Source organism: Diabrotica undecimpunctata, chromosome 7, assembly GCF_040954645.1.
Source record: "Diabrotica undecimpunctata isolate CICGRU chromosome 7, icDiaUnde3, whole genome shotgun sequence".
In the NCBI taxonomy this organism is placed as follows: domain Eukaryota; kingdom Metazoa; phylum Arthropoda; class Insecta; order Coleoptera; family Chrysomelidae; genus Diabrotica; species Diabrotica undecimpunctata.
In genome coordinates this window covers 95,419,422-95,433,028 of record NC_092809.1, presented here as the reverse complement: position 1 = coordinate 95,433,028, position 13,607 = coordinate 95,419,422, and the positions used below count along the sequence as shown (strand labels likewise).

General features: G+C 32.0%; 1 protein-coding gene across 5 annotated transcripts in view; it reads right to left on the bottom strand.

Annotated features, from left to right (window-relative positions):
- Positions 1-8,530, bottom strand: part of na (sodium leak channel non-selective protein na) — a 99,998-nt gene extending 91,468 nt beyond the window's left edge. For 2 of the 5 annotated variants that reach the window (XM_072537787.1, XM_072537788.1), the window contains exons 1-5: positions 8,384-8,529; positions 7,261-7,644; positions 7,062-7,204; positions 3,158-3,343; positions 150-373 (exon numbers count right to left, since the gene is read on the bottom strand). In XM_072537787.1, the coding sequence (XP_072393888.1) occupies positions 150-373; positions 3,158-3,343; positions 7,062-7,204; positions 7,261-7,264 (557 nt within the window). In that variant the 5' untranslated portion in view covers positions 7,265-7,644; positions 8,384-8,529. Of the gene's footprint in view, positions 1-149; positions 374-487; positions 576-3,157; positions 3,344-7,061; positions 7,205-7,260; positions 7,645-8,383 lie in introns of those variants that run through there. The other 3 variants (XM_072537786.1, XM_072537789.1, XM_072537790.1) reach the window with 3 other exon arrangements.
- Between the last annotated feature and the right edge of the window lie 5,077 nt (positions 8,531-13,607).

Genomic DNA, 13,607 nt, shown 5'->3' with positions numbered 1-13,607 from the left:
CTGGCAATTTAGTCTCTGACGACTGGAGTATGATCCTTATTTACGTACTTCTGGTGGTTAATGGTTAAGATTTCGGCGAGGAAACAAATACATCCAAAAATTTCCAAAACAACTTTCATAATAAATGAAAATAAAAATAAGAATCTTACTTGAATATCTGATTTATCCGAGATTTGGGCATAGAAAACTTCAGAAATACTCTCAAAAATCTTATCATGATCAAAGGCCTCGGCGCTCTTAATATAGATAAGTAGCTGAATCGTGGAACTATGCTAAGCATTTCGAAAACTTGCAAAATAACCGATATCCAAAGAAAAAACACCATACTTGCATCAAATTGGCACCAGTGGTCTTTGAGATAAGGTCGATCGCCCTACAACAAGAAGATAAATAATTAAATTATTTCTAATACTCATATTGATCAAAAAAAAAGGATGAAACTCAACTAATAAAGAATGACAGAGTTTAACAGAGTATCTTAATTTACCTTAATTTTAAATTAAGTATTTAAGTATAACAGTTTTATTAACATTTGAACAAAATATATTTATTATCATTATTGTCTTCTTCAAATAATATTATTCTTAAATAAAAACTAACCTTGATAATTGTTATTCAATACTCTTAATTATAGTAATCTTAGATCCATTAATAATAAATTAATTAATATTTGAACAATAGGATGCGCTAATATAATTACCGAGAATCTCAGATCATACACAGTGTTTCAAAAAAAGGTAACACCGTCTCTAGGATAGGCAAAAAATTGGAAAATAATTGGAGTTTGCTTAATAAAAAATTTTTGCGACTCCATCAATTTTCAAGATAAGAGCGTTGAAGAAAAAAAATGTTACTGTAGATTTTTACGATTTTGCCGAAACTACTGGCAATTTCATTGTAATGAAATTTTATAAATTTCATATATTTTATAAATATCAAATTTTACAAATTTTCTCTTCTTCTTCTTCTTCCTCTTTATAAGCAATTATAATTGTTCGTTGGCGGATGAATACCTCTATGGAAGGTAATCGCTCCATCTTTTGCGCAGTCGTCCAATACTTCTTTTGCCGATTGGTGACTTATCTCTTACTATTTTGACGACACGGGTCTCCTCTCCATTCTGCTTATGTGGTTATTCCATTCTTTTTTTCTGGTTAGGTTAGGTTAGGTTAGGTTGGGTTAAGTTTTGTGTCCATTCATGTATACACTGTACGTTACATTTTCTTCTAATGTCTTCATTTCTCTTTCGATCTCTCAGCGTATTTTCTGTAATTCTTAGTACTCTCATCTTTGCCGTTTCCAGTAGCCATTGTGTGTGTCGGGTCTTGTTTCTGAGGCACATGTCACTATAGGTGTTACACTGGCTTTATAAATGCATGACTTCATCTCAGTGTTAATGTGTCTGTTTCACCATACAGTGTTATTAAGGCATCCTGTCAGTCTCTTTGCTTTTTGTACTTCTTGATCTCTTACTTTGTCCAGGTCTCCATAGCTGGGCAGTGTAATTCCCAGGTATTTTATTTCCATTACTTGTTCAGTACTGATGCCATCAATTTAAATTTTATACCTGGTTGATTATTTCTTGACTACTATTATTTTAGTTTTCTGAGATGAAATTGTCATATTAAATTCTTTTACTCTTATGTTAAATCTGTGGACCAGTTTTTGGAGACTAACTTCATCTTGGGCTATCAATATTGCGTCGTCTGCGTAACAGAGTATTTTTAATTTTTTTGTTTCGCATTCTGCATCCTCTTCCTTTGTTAACGCTTTTGATGATTTCATCGATGATTAAATTGAAGAGCATGGTCCTCAATGTCACCTTGTCTTATTCCGCTGCCCATATCTATAGAAGTTGTCCATCTATTCTGACTTCCATTTTTTTGTTTTGGTAGATGTTTTCGATAGTTTTTATAATATTTAGGGGAAGTTCTCTATTATACAGAAGATGGATTACATCTTTAAGTCTTACTTTGTCAAACGCTTTCTTTAGGTCAATCAGACACAGAAATGCTGGTCTGTTATACTCTTGTGATTTCTCAGTAATTTGCTTTATACCGAATATTGCTTACGATCTTCCACTACAAAAACCCTGTTGTTCTTTTGCTAAACTTATCCTCTGATTTATTAATACTTGTAAAATTTTAATTGTAAGTTTTAGGGTAGTATTTAACAAGTTTGTACCTCTGTAGTTTTCTGGCTGTTTTTATCTCCTTTTTTGAATAGTAGAATTAGTTTGTTCCTTCTTCATTCTTCAGGTAATTTATTGTGTTTTATAATTTTATTAATTGATGTTGTTAATTGTTCACGTATCCTTTTCTATGTGTTTTGGTTCTATTAGTTCCTTTACCTCCGTTCTTTGACCTCTTATGAATCGCCATATTTCCTTTTGCAGACCGTAAAAATCATGTTCTATTTCTTTCGAAAAACGTTTCCAGTGATAATTTTTTATGCTGTTGTTTGATTAAAACTTTATTATTATAATTATTTTTTTATTTTATATTTATATTATTAATTTTATTATTATAATTATTTTTTACGTATTTCAGGGTATTTTGTTGTTGTTTTTATCGGGGTTATTTCAAAATAAATCAATAAATATTTAAATTTATTTACGAAGTTGAAAAATATTCTGTGAAAACCTTTCAATCAAATTGCTATAATGAGTGTTCAAAAAAATGTTTTTTGAATGTTGCAATAATTTTTGAGTTTATTTTTTAGATCTGGGCATATAATGACAACAAAACTAATATTAACTATTTAAACTACGAGAAAACGAATATATTTAGTCTTTTAGGGGATAAAATCACTAGCACTTAAAAAAGAATAAAACATTAATTTAAATATTTCTTAACTTCGTAAATAAATTCAATCATTTATTGATTAATTTTGAAGTAATCCTGACAAAAACAACAACAAAATATCTTGAAATACAGTAAAAAATAATTAAAGTTTTAATCAAGTTAATGCCTTGATATTCTTACCTCACAAATTCACGAATAACAAATAATACCAATCGCACAGAATGAATGTTCAAACCTAAAGTCTTTATCTATTCTTCAAACAATTTAAAAAAACCAATATTTCCAACTTCTTATGGAACAAATACACACAAATTAGAAATGTTTGGAAAAGTTTTTTAGTCATTTATGCTTACCTTCAGAATTCCTCTTATGTGCATTTTGGCTATCATTTCAGATGTAAAAAGAATTGTAACAACAGCATCGACAGAAAAGGTGGTAGTCTGCATAAAATGAAATTTCTCAAAGGTTTTTGGAGTATTGCAACTTACAGAGGCCAGACTTAGCAGAGCACATGTTCTCATCAAACGTCGTACCCATCTCTGAAAATAAACAAAATAATTGTAACTATCAAAACACTTGTATTTGTAAAATGTTACAAAGTTTTTTTACTTAGAATATATGTTAATAACTCTAATTTTTATATTAAAATGACAATGGTTTATTTTGTGTTATTCACTACATCATTGTAAAATATCATCATCATTCTGGCTTTACAACCCTGCATGGGTCCAAACCTCCTCAAGAATTTCTCTCCAGTCGTCTCTATACATCGCTTTTGTCCGCCAAGCACATATTCCCATATTTCCCATGTCTTCATCGATGTTATCAAGGAACCTTCTTCTAGGCCTTCCTCTTCTTCTCTGACCAATGGGTATATCAAGGAGTGTTTTTATAGCTGGGTCATTTTTTTCCATCCGCATTACATGCCCTATTCACCTCAGACGTCCTATATTAATATGTTTAACGATATCAGGTTCCTGGTATATTCTATAAAGTTCGAAGTCTTTATGCTCCATAGATTCGCCTTGGTATTTTTCTTTCGCAACAACATGTTTTCATTATTTTTTGTTAGAGTCCAGGTCTCTGAACCATATGTTAGGACTGGGCGTATTATTGTTTTGTTTTTGTATTACTCGATATAATTGTGGATTTAAGGAGGTGATTGATCCCAAAATAGCATCTGTTGGCCGCGCAAATTCTGCGGTTTATCTCTGCGGTATTTTCAGTGTTAAAGAGCGCTCCCAGGTTTATATAATTCGTTCACTGCTTCGATAACGTCGTTTTTTTCTAACAAGTGGTCGTAGGATTTGTGGTCGTGTGCTTATTTTTATATACGTACAGCGTTTCCGTTCTCCCAACAATATTGATATTATCAGCATAGGCCAGGATTTGCACTGATTTATTATACAGTGAACGACTAAATTATGGAATATTATCAATATTTCGAGAACCTTCGAGTTTTGAGGGAAATCCCGAAACAGGTCGATTTTTGCTATAAAATACCCATGTTATAACGTACATGGAGTAGGGATGATGTCACCGATGTAGGTGTAGTGACGTAATCGTTAATTTTTTTTAAATAGAAATCGGTATAATGCGACATCTCATTTGAAGGAGAATTGAATTCTCTATTTAAAGACATTACATTTTTAACTAAAATATTTTTTTAAGAGTACAAAAACAATTTTTTTTTTAATTTAAATTCAACTAAATTACAACTAATGATTTAATTAATAATGTACTTTAAAGTAACCAAATTATGCATAATAAATGTTTTAAATTAAATGTTCGAAATGCCATCCATCGGTTTCTTGACAATATGCGAATCTACGGACACATTCATCAAGTACATTGCGGATGACTTCTGGAGTAATTAGACTCATTTCATGCCTAATTCTATCTTTCAAATCCTGTACGTTTTGGGGTCTATTGACATAAACTTTTTATTTTATGTAACTCCACAGGAAAAAGTCTAGAGGTGTTAGATCTGGCGACCTTGCTGGGCACTCTATAAAACCTCGTCTTCCGATCCACGTCCTGGGAAAGCAATGATTTAAAAATTGACGTACTTCACGTGCGTAATGCGAAGGGGCTCCATCTTGTTGAAACCAGATATTTTCACTAGGTAGATTTGGATTATTGGCATTTGGATACATGTTAGCAAGGACAGGTATAAGTTGATTTCTCAAAAAACTTAAATAACGTTCTCCTGCTAGATTTTCTTTAAAGAAAAAAGAGCCAATGATTCTGTCATTAATGATCCCTGTCCATACATTTACTTTTTGAGGATATTGCGTGTGTGACTCAGCCATCCAATGTGGGTTTTCTTGACACCAATATCTGCAATTTTGACGATCCACGGTACCATGTATAAAAAATGTGGCTTCATCGGAAAAAAGGGTTTGATTGATGAAATGTGGATTGCGGATACATAAATCCTGCATAATTTCAGAACATTGAAGCCGGCGATCGGGATCGTCGTCGTTTAATTCCTGATGTAGTTGAATTTTGTAGGGATGGTATTTTTCTTTTTTTTAAATACGTAATACCGATCGTTGTGAAACTCCAGCATATGCACCCATTTGTGTTGAACTACTGTGAGGATTGTCATGTACATTTAATAAAATATCAAGTTTCACATTGCCTTCAATTTTAGGATGCCCAGCGTTGGGAATATGTTTAACGTGCCCAGTTTCTCCAAATTTTCGGACTATTTTACTTACTGTTGATTGGCTGATGAGTCTGTCTGGATATTTTGCGTTGAATAAATTGCATACCTCGTTATGTGTTCTTTTTTTATCTCCGCATCCGCTAAGAATTAATATTTCTATGCGTTGTGTTTCATTTAGGTGAGCCATAATTTAGTATTCAAAAGTAAAAATTACAATTGACAACTAATGACAATTCACAAAATCGAAACATTTATGTCAATAAATATTACAGTAACTATGCCACTATCACTTGCTTGAATTAACATTTGACAAAAAGTTTCGATGTTAATGAGATAACTTTTTGTGTCCATTATTATCTTTACTTATTTTTGCTTTTTTAAGTATTTACTTCAGAAAGTCATGGCAGGAACCGATGGATGGCATTTCGAACATTTAATTTAAAATAATTGTTATGCATGATTTGGTTACTTTAAATTACATTATGAATTAAATCATTAATTGTAATTTAGTTGAATTTAAATTAAAAAAAATGATTTTGTACCCATAAAAATTTTTAGTTAAAAATGTAATGTCGTTAAATAGAGAATAATATTCTCCTTCAAATGAGGTGTCGCATTATACCAATTTCTATTTAAAAAAATTAACCGTTATGTCACTACACCCACACCCGTGACGTCATCCCTACTCCATGTACGTTATAAGATGGGTATTTTATAACAAAAATCGACCTGTTTCGGGATTTCCCTTAAAACTCGACGGTTCTCGAAATAATGATAATATTCCATAATTTAGCCGTTCACTGTATATTGAACCAGTGGTTGTGATTTGTGATATACGTTGCTTTGAACATTTCTCTTCTATTCACAGAGTCGTGGGCTGCTTTGTAGTCTATAAATATGTGATGGGTATCAATGTCATATTCCAGTATTTTTTCCAAAATTTGTTTCAGGGTTGCAATCTGATGAATTGTCCATTTACCACCTCTGAATCCAGTCTGGTATTTTCCTGCTATCCGTTCTGCATATGGTATGGTGACATAGTACTGTGGAAAATATTTTATACGCTGCATTTAGAAGCGTAATTCCTCTGTGGTTAGAGCATTTAAAGATATCTTCTTTTTTGTGTATGGTGCAAAGTATTCGAATATTCTAATCATTGGAGAGGGATTTATGTGTCCATATTTCTTTTATAAGCTGCTGTAATTTCATTATGGTATCTTGGCCACCTTCTTTATATAGATCAGCTGAGAGCATTGTAAAATATGGTTTATTTAAATTATTTTTCTCTTTTTATTCTCTGTTTCTTTCGGGAGTATACAGAAATCATTTCATTGAACTCTATGTTCATTCTCCCATACATATTTACATATTACAAATCTATCAAATTATCTAATTTTAATATAAGATTGATGTTTACTTATTCTAATATTTAATGGCCTTGATGTTTCACCTGAATAAAACTGATCACATTAACAAGGGATTTTATAAAATACCATTCTTTATTCTTTCTTGTATTAGGTTTATGAAATCTTTGTAATAAGTTAACTTAAATTCTAAATTTATTTATAAAACCAAAACATAATTACCTTGTTCACCCATTCAATATCTGCGCTTTCGTTGAAAGCCTCATCAGGTCCATAATCAGCCAAAATGGGTTCCCCTTTTAAGCTCTGCTTCCTTCCTAGCATCATCTTGATTCTTTCCGGGATAAATTTCGAACGAATTTTACCTAAAAATACACAATTAATAACTTCACAGCTAAAGATGCTTAAGCGTTTTTATTACCCATTGAATAGCATAATACGCGGATGATTCGATCCACATCTGTCTATTTAAGGTTAAATCTTAAGGCGGACTTCCAATACTCGTGTACTTGGCAAATATATGTCACTTGCCTATATTTGCCAAGTAATGGGAGTGGTTCACTCGGCCATTACTTGTACAATTATTTGCAGCATGCGAAGTCCCACCGGTTGTCGGTAAAAATGCCGCGAGTCAAAGGGATATCAATTATTTGCTTATTATACTTATCGATGCGCTCCCACTACTTGCTGACTTGGTGGCAATTAATTTCTGCAGTACTTTGGCTTCCGTTTCACGAGAATGGTGTGTGTTTTTAATGTTGTCAATTCTAGCGTTTTGCTGGGTGCATTTAATACGGCGAGGACTCTAGAACATGCAGATGGTCCCTTAGAGGTGTGACGACTATTATTTTCAGATACAGTTATTACACAAATTATGACATATACCAACCAACAGCTACATTTATACAGAAATAAATGGAAAGATCCGAACGGAGCTGAATTAACTTAGAATTAAATAGAATATGTCCCCTTTTGTCCCTCTTTTCCACAGACGCTTTGAGACGTGACATTTTTTGGACTACTATGAGTGGGAAAAGATTTTTTACTTTACTTTTATGCTTGCAATTTAATGATAAAACTTCCAGAGAACAGAGAAAACATGAAAATCCTGCTACAGCTATTGATGAAATATTCACATATAAGTATGTATCTAATTTTTGATAACACTGTAAGGTAGTATGTTTTCGTTTTCTTATTAAGAAAAATTTTAAGTGTTATTGTTAATATTTTTATCAGTAAATACCTTAGGGGTTTCTTTAATCTAAGGTAAATACTTAGCACTACAATTTAGAAACAATAGAATCTGTAATATTCTTCTATTTTTGCACTAATAATTGTATATTTCTCTAAATGAATGTAAAATACATTATCAGTTAAAACTTGTCTTCGACAGTGCTTCAAATATTGGGAGAAATTGTAATAAACACTAAACTGTAGAAAATCTTACAACCTTAAAAGTTGATGTGGTAATGAATAAAAATAAATATCTGGAATCTGCTACTCCAGAAAAGTGAAATATTTTAGTTAATATAAATCATACTTACACTATTTAAATCGTCTCCCTTCAAATAGAATTGATGGGGATTTATATTTCCGTTTTATCATGTTTTTAATTTGTGTAATTGTCTTCAGACTTGATGCCTGGCTGTTTACAATTTTATAAGAAGGGAAGCTGGGGCGCGCATGGACCTAAAAGATCAATATTTCCTGACACATTTACTTGCTAATATAACAAACTGATATTGAGATTACTTAAATTATTTTAAAAATTTTCTTATAAATTTATTTAAATATATTTAAAAAATTAAGTTTTTATTTACCCTTCTAATTTTTAATTTTTAAAGTATGTGGAAAATTGAATCTGGGCATTTTGAAAAGTATTTAAATAATCGATAGTTGGTAGACCTGCTAGCAATCCGGTACAGTGTTGCCGAGCATCTAGTAGAAACTTTGTATTTTGTGTTGTGTGATATTCAGTCAAATTCGGTTCAAAAGTAACGTTAGAAATCGATTGGAGTTTTCAGTTAAAATATTTTGCATTAAAACCACGTCTAAAATCGGGCTTTTAAAAATATTTGTAATTAAATTTATATGGGATACGATTATTACGAGAAGTGTTGTATCTATGTTTATAAAAATTATCTGTATATGCATTACATAATTGAGTGGCTCAGAACCAGAGGTGACTATACAACAAATTCACTCTTTTGAGATAATTGAGGGTAAAGTTAATCAGTTATATAAATTTCAAAATAAAGTAACATAACTACATTTTGGGGTTTTTGTATAGGAGAAACTAAAATAATTCAGATAGAATAAAGCAAAAAAAAATATTTCAAAATTAGCTTTATTTTTAAAGAAACAAGGAAAAAATGTTGTATAAACGTTTTTCGCACTAACAAAGCTGAAAAATATTTTGAACCGGAAAAAAAAAGTATTACTCTGTCTCTTCCTCTTCCTATTGAATCTGTGCTAGACCTGTATCCATCTCATTGGTACATTTGAGAGTTTTAAAATAGTCGTGGTGGATAAGAGGCACGTACTTTAACAATGATATTAGATCTTTCTTTTTCTCTACTGTTATCCCTCTTCCTTCGGGAAATAATAAATTTAACTTCATGTATGGATTTGTTGTAGACGGTCACGTACCTTTTTCGTGAAGTCTACTTCAGAAAAATAACTATCAGTCTTATAGTTACATTTAAAACACATTTTGCTCGGCTCAGATTGTCGTAACTGAATCCAGGATATTGTTAGCCATTCTACTTTTTCTCCTGTTATTGATTTCTTTCTATTTACAATGTCGTGCTCCAAGTACAAAATGTAGGCTCCTTTTTCTTTGAGATGTTTATTATGTTTATCCAGTCGTCTGTCACAAATACATTTCCGTGATATTTTTTTTCCTTGTCAATGACACCAAAATTTTGATCACAAGTTGAAAAACTGTGTCTAGACACAAAAAATTTTAGATTTATTTCCTTTCCATTGCTTCGTTGCATTTCATTAAGAAGACCTACTTCATCAGAAGTTCTACAGCAACTTCCTTTTTTGCATACTTTTGGACAAACAGTCTTACCTTTATCTGAAACATGTTGTTCCCCCTTCATAACTTTTTGCTTTCGTACGAACTTTTTGGACAACTTAGGATTAGACTTTCGTTTTCGAGTGCTGGACGGCGTTTCAGATGTCACATGGTCGTTGTCATTATCTGAAATAAAATAATATAAAAAAATGGTATACTAAAATTAACTTTAATAATTAAATTAAAGCCTATCGTGAATCATCTAATTTCTTCAAAAAATTCATGATAACGTATAATATAGAGACAGAATAGCCTATACTATACAACAATATATTATAATACAGTTTTTTAAAGAAATATTATTAAAAAATCATTTTGTCTGGTCGCTAATAATACAAAGTACATATCTGTTGTCTCACTATCACTTTCACTAGGCTTATACTCCTCTTCTTCATGAAAATCGGAAAAGAATCAACATCACTCAACGGCTCGGCCATCTTGAATGCTGTATATGCACGTCTGGCGGTTAACGAAAGTGACATTGACAACACGGATTCTAAAGTTAAATGAAGTATAGGTATGTGTGACTTTTGTTTAGAAAAAAATATAATTTGCAGAGGTCTACTGAACTTAAAAATTACAACTATGTTGGATAGGCACATCTGGCTCTGAGCCACTCAATTTACTTATGGCTTCTTACTCTTCTTGGTTGCAATGGTTGCAAGTTTCTTCAGGTTGTCTTTTTGTAAGTATGTACTATCCGTTGCAAGATAATTCGGATGGAATTCCCCAGATTAAGAGACTAGGCCGATATCAAGCACAAAATCACTGTACTCCCTTAATGCTGTAACAAATAGTAACCCTTAGTCTTTCGTTACATTAGGTTCAATTTTAAATTCCATCAAAAGTTTAAAGGTACTTTACTAAATAATACAAAGTAGGTGTAGCCAGGTACGTATTTCAATTTTGAGTTGTTAACGATTGGTAAATAAAATTGTAAGCATAATTTTGTGTACCTAATTAAATTTAATCAGTAATTGTAATTGCATTTGTACTTGGAATTCAGAATTACAAATTTCTAGGTACGTAAAGCCAGTGTTTATAAGAGATTAGAAAATTTCTTGGAATTTTATTCAGGTAAAAGGATAATGTTTATTTAATATCAAAAGATACGAGGAGGCAACGGACTTTTGACTAGCACTGTATAAAAATATTTATGCAACTTATGCACAAATGTAATAAACATTAAAACTAACCAGAAATGTAGGAATTAGATTTACAAATAAGTTAAAATACACCAGATACAAAAGGTTTTTCTTCGTTGAAATGCAGGACCAGTGCAATAAGATAATGACTATTTGATTAATTAGCAGTTTAAGCAATTTCTAGTTAAGAGACCATCGTAGTTTAACAATTACAATGGTCTCTTAACTAGAAATTGAGAATTGTTAGGTTTTTTTCCATTTTTTGATCGCTAAATAGTATCATTTCTTATTCCTTGATTGCCCCTCAATACTTACACCACTTTTATATCTTTTTTTTTAGATATGGCCTCTAGTAATTACTTTCTAGTATGACTTAACAACAAACGAAGCCCAAAAGAAACCACAACGTTGTTTGAAAATGGAGAAAAATTTGATAGTCACACCGGAAGAGCTGGCTGCATTACAAGTTTTGAAAATAAAGCTTTTGTACACATCTCTAAATTTACTACAGCAGGTTTTTTTGAAATCAAACATTACATATATTTATTAGTAATTTGGCCAACTACTTTGTGGTGTTAATGTAGGTAAATTAAATAGTGTGCGCACAACCAAATAATGTTTGTCAGTAATTTGTAGTTTTGTAATAGAAATATGTGGTTTTTGTAATAGATATATATATATATATATATATATTGTGGGGTATTAACAAACAAATGTACTATTACAAATTAATAGTACTTAATTAACAGAACTATTCCTTCGATAACTCTGGCGAGAAAAAATGGACTTTTCCTCATAAATGCAAATAATTATTAAAATTTAAATGGTTGCAATAAACAATCAAAAACAATTTATAGGTTTAGGTAAAACTAGGTAAAAACTTACCGCTGGGTCTAATTACCAGGGTTTGCACTACAAAACAACGAACGAAATCAATTTAATATGCGTGCATGGGTTCCCGTGCCGGGTTGCGTCTTTTCTTTTCAACGACTGGTGCTCTTCTCTCTCAAAGGGACGCATTCCACGAGCCCGATGGCGGTACTTATAGGGATCGTAGGAATACAGGGAGGACAAATGTATTGATTAATTTATACAACCATATTTGAATTTAAACATTCTCCCCCCTTTAAAGGCCATAAGGTCTTTAAAAAACAAAACGAATTCTAAATACTATCATTACTTAAACAACTAAAACGATAATTAATACAAACAATTCCTATACAAATCTTAAACAAATATTCAAAACTTAAACTACAATAAAAAAATTAAAATTAAAATGGTGGTTTCGTCGCGGTTATATTGACAAAAGCCGAACAAAACAAAATTAATAAAAACGATGTAAAGCAGCCAAAAAAGCTTCCGCGATCAAATCACTAGCTAATTCAAGATTTAAAGCCTTTGTAGCGCAACATACAAATAGACACAAATAGGCCTTTTGAGTTCTAACTCCCCTGTAACGAGACATGGTTATCGAAATGCGATTTGCGACGAAAGTTTTGAATCTCGAGTGGGAGTTTTTAATCCAGTGCAATACGATTTGAGAATCTAACCAAGCATACACATTTTGAAATATTATATGCTTCCACGACTCTAACACAAACGACATAAGTTTTACCAAATGAACAGCAGCTAACAATTCTAATCGAGGTATAGTAATCTGTTTTATAGGAGCTACTTTCGATTTGGCACACAGTAAATTAACTTGAACTAGGTTACGAGTATCAATACTACGAATATAAACGACACAAGCATATCCCTTTTCACTAGCATCGGCAAATCCATGAAGCTCTAAGATGGGACATGAGGAAATATTCAAAAAACGAGGAATTTTGAACTGTGAAATAAGAGATAGTTCGCTCTTATATTGTTCCCATACCCGAATTATTTCCGAAGGAGGACGATCATCCCATTTAAGACCGGTTGCCCAAAGTTGTTGGATTAAATGTTTAATGAAAAAGGTAATAGGTGTTAAGTAACCACAAGGATCATAAATTCGAGCTAATTCGGACAAAAACGATCTTTTGGTACAAGGGACGTCTTGCAATTTGACTGAAAATTGAAAGACGTCGGACTGTGCAATCCACTTCAAACCAAGGATTTTTAATGAAGGACCATTTGCTTCTGGATCAAAATTAATGGAGTGAGGATTAATATGGGATTCAGGAAACTGCGACAACAATTTGGGTTCATTCGAACACCATTTCCGTAACTCAAAGCCTCCTAACTTTAACAAAGCGACTAATTCGTCAACTAAAGTTTGTGCTTCTTCGAGAGTCGAAGCACCAAAAACAAAATCATCAATATACGAAGCATGACGAATAAGCGAGACGGCTTTAGGAAAACGAGAGCCTTCGTCTAATGCTAATTGTTGGAGAGTTCTTAAAGCGAAATACGGCGAAGATACTATTCCAAAAGTAACGGTTAATAAACGATATTCCTGAATTTCCTCAGCGCTAGAAAATCTCCATAACACGCGTTGATAATCCGTGTGTTCAGGAGCGACTAAAATATTACGATACATCTGACGAATGTCCGCGCACA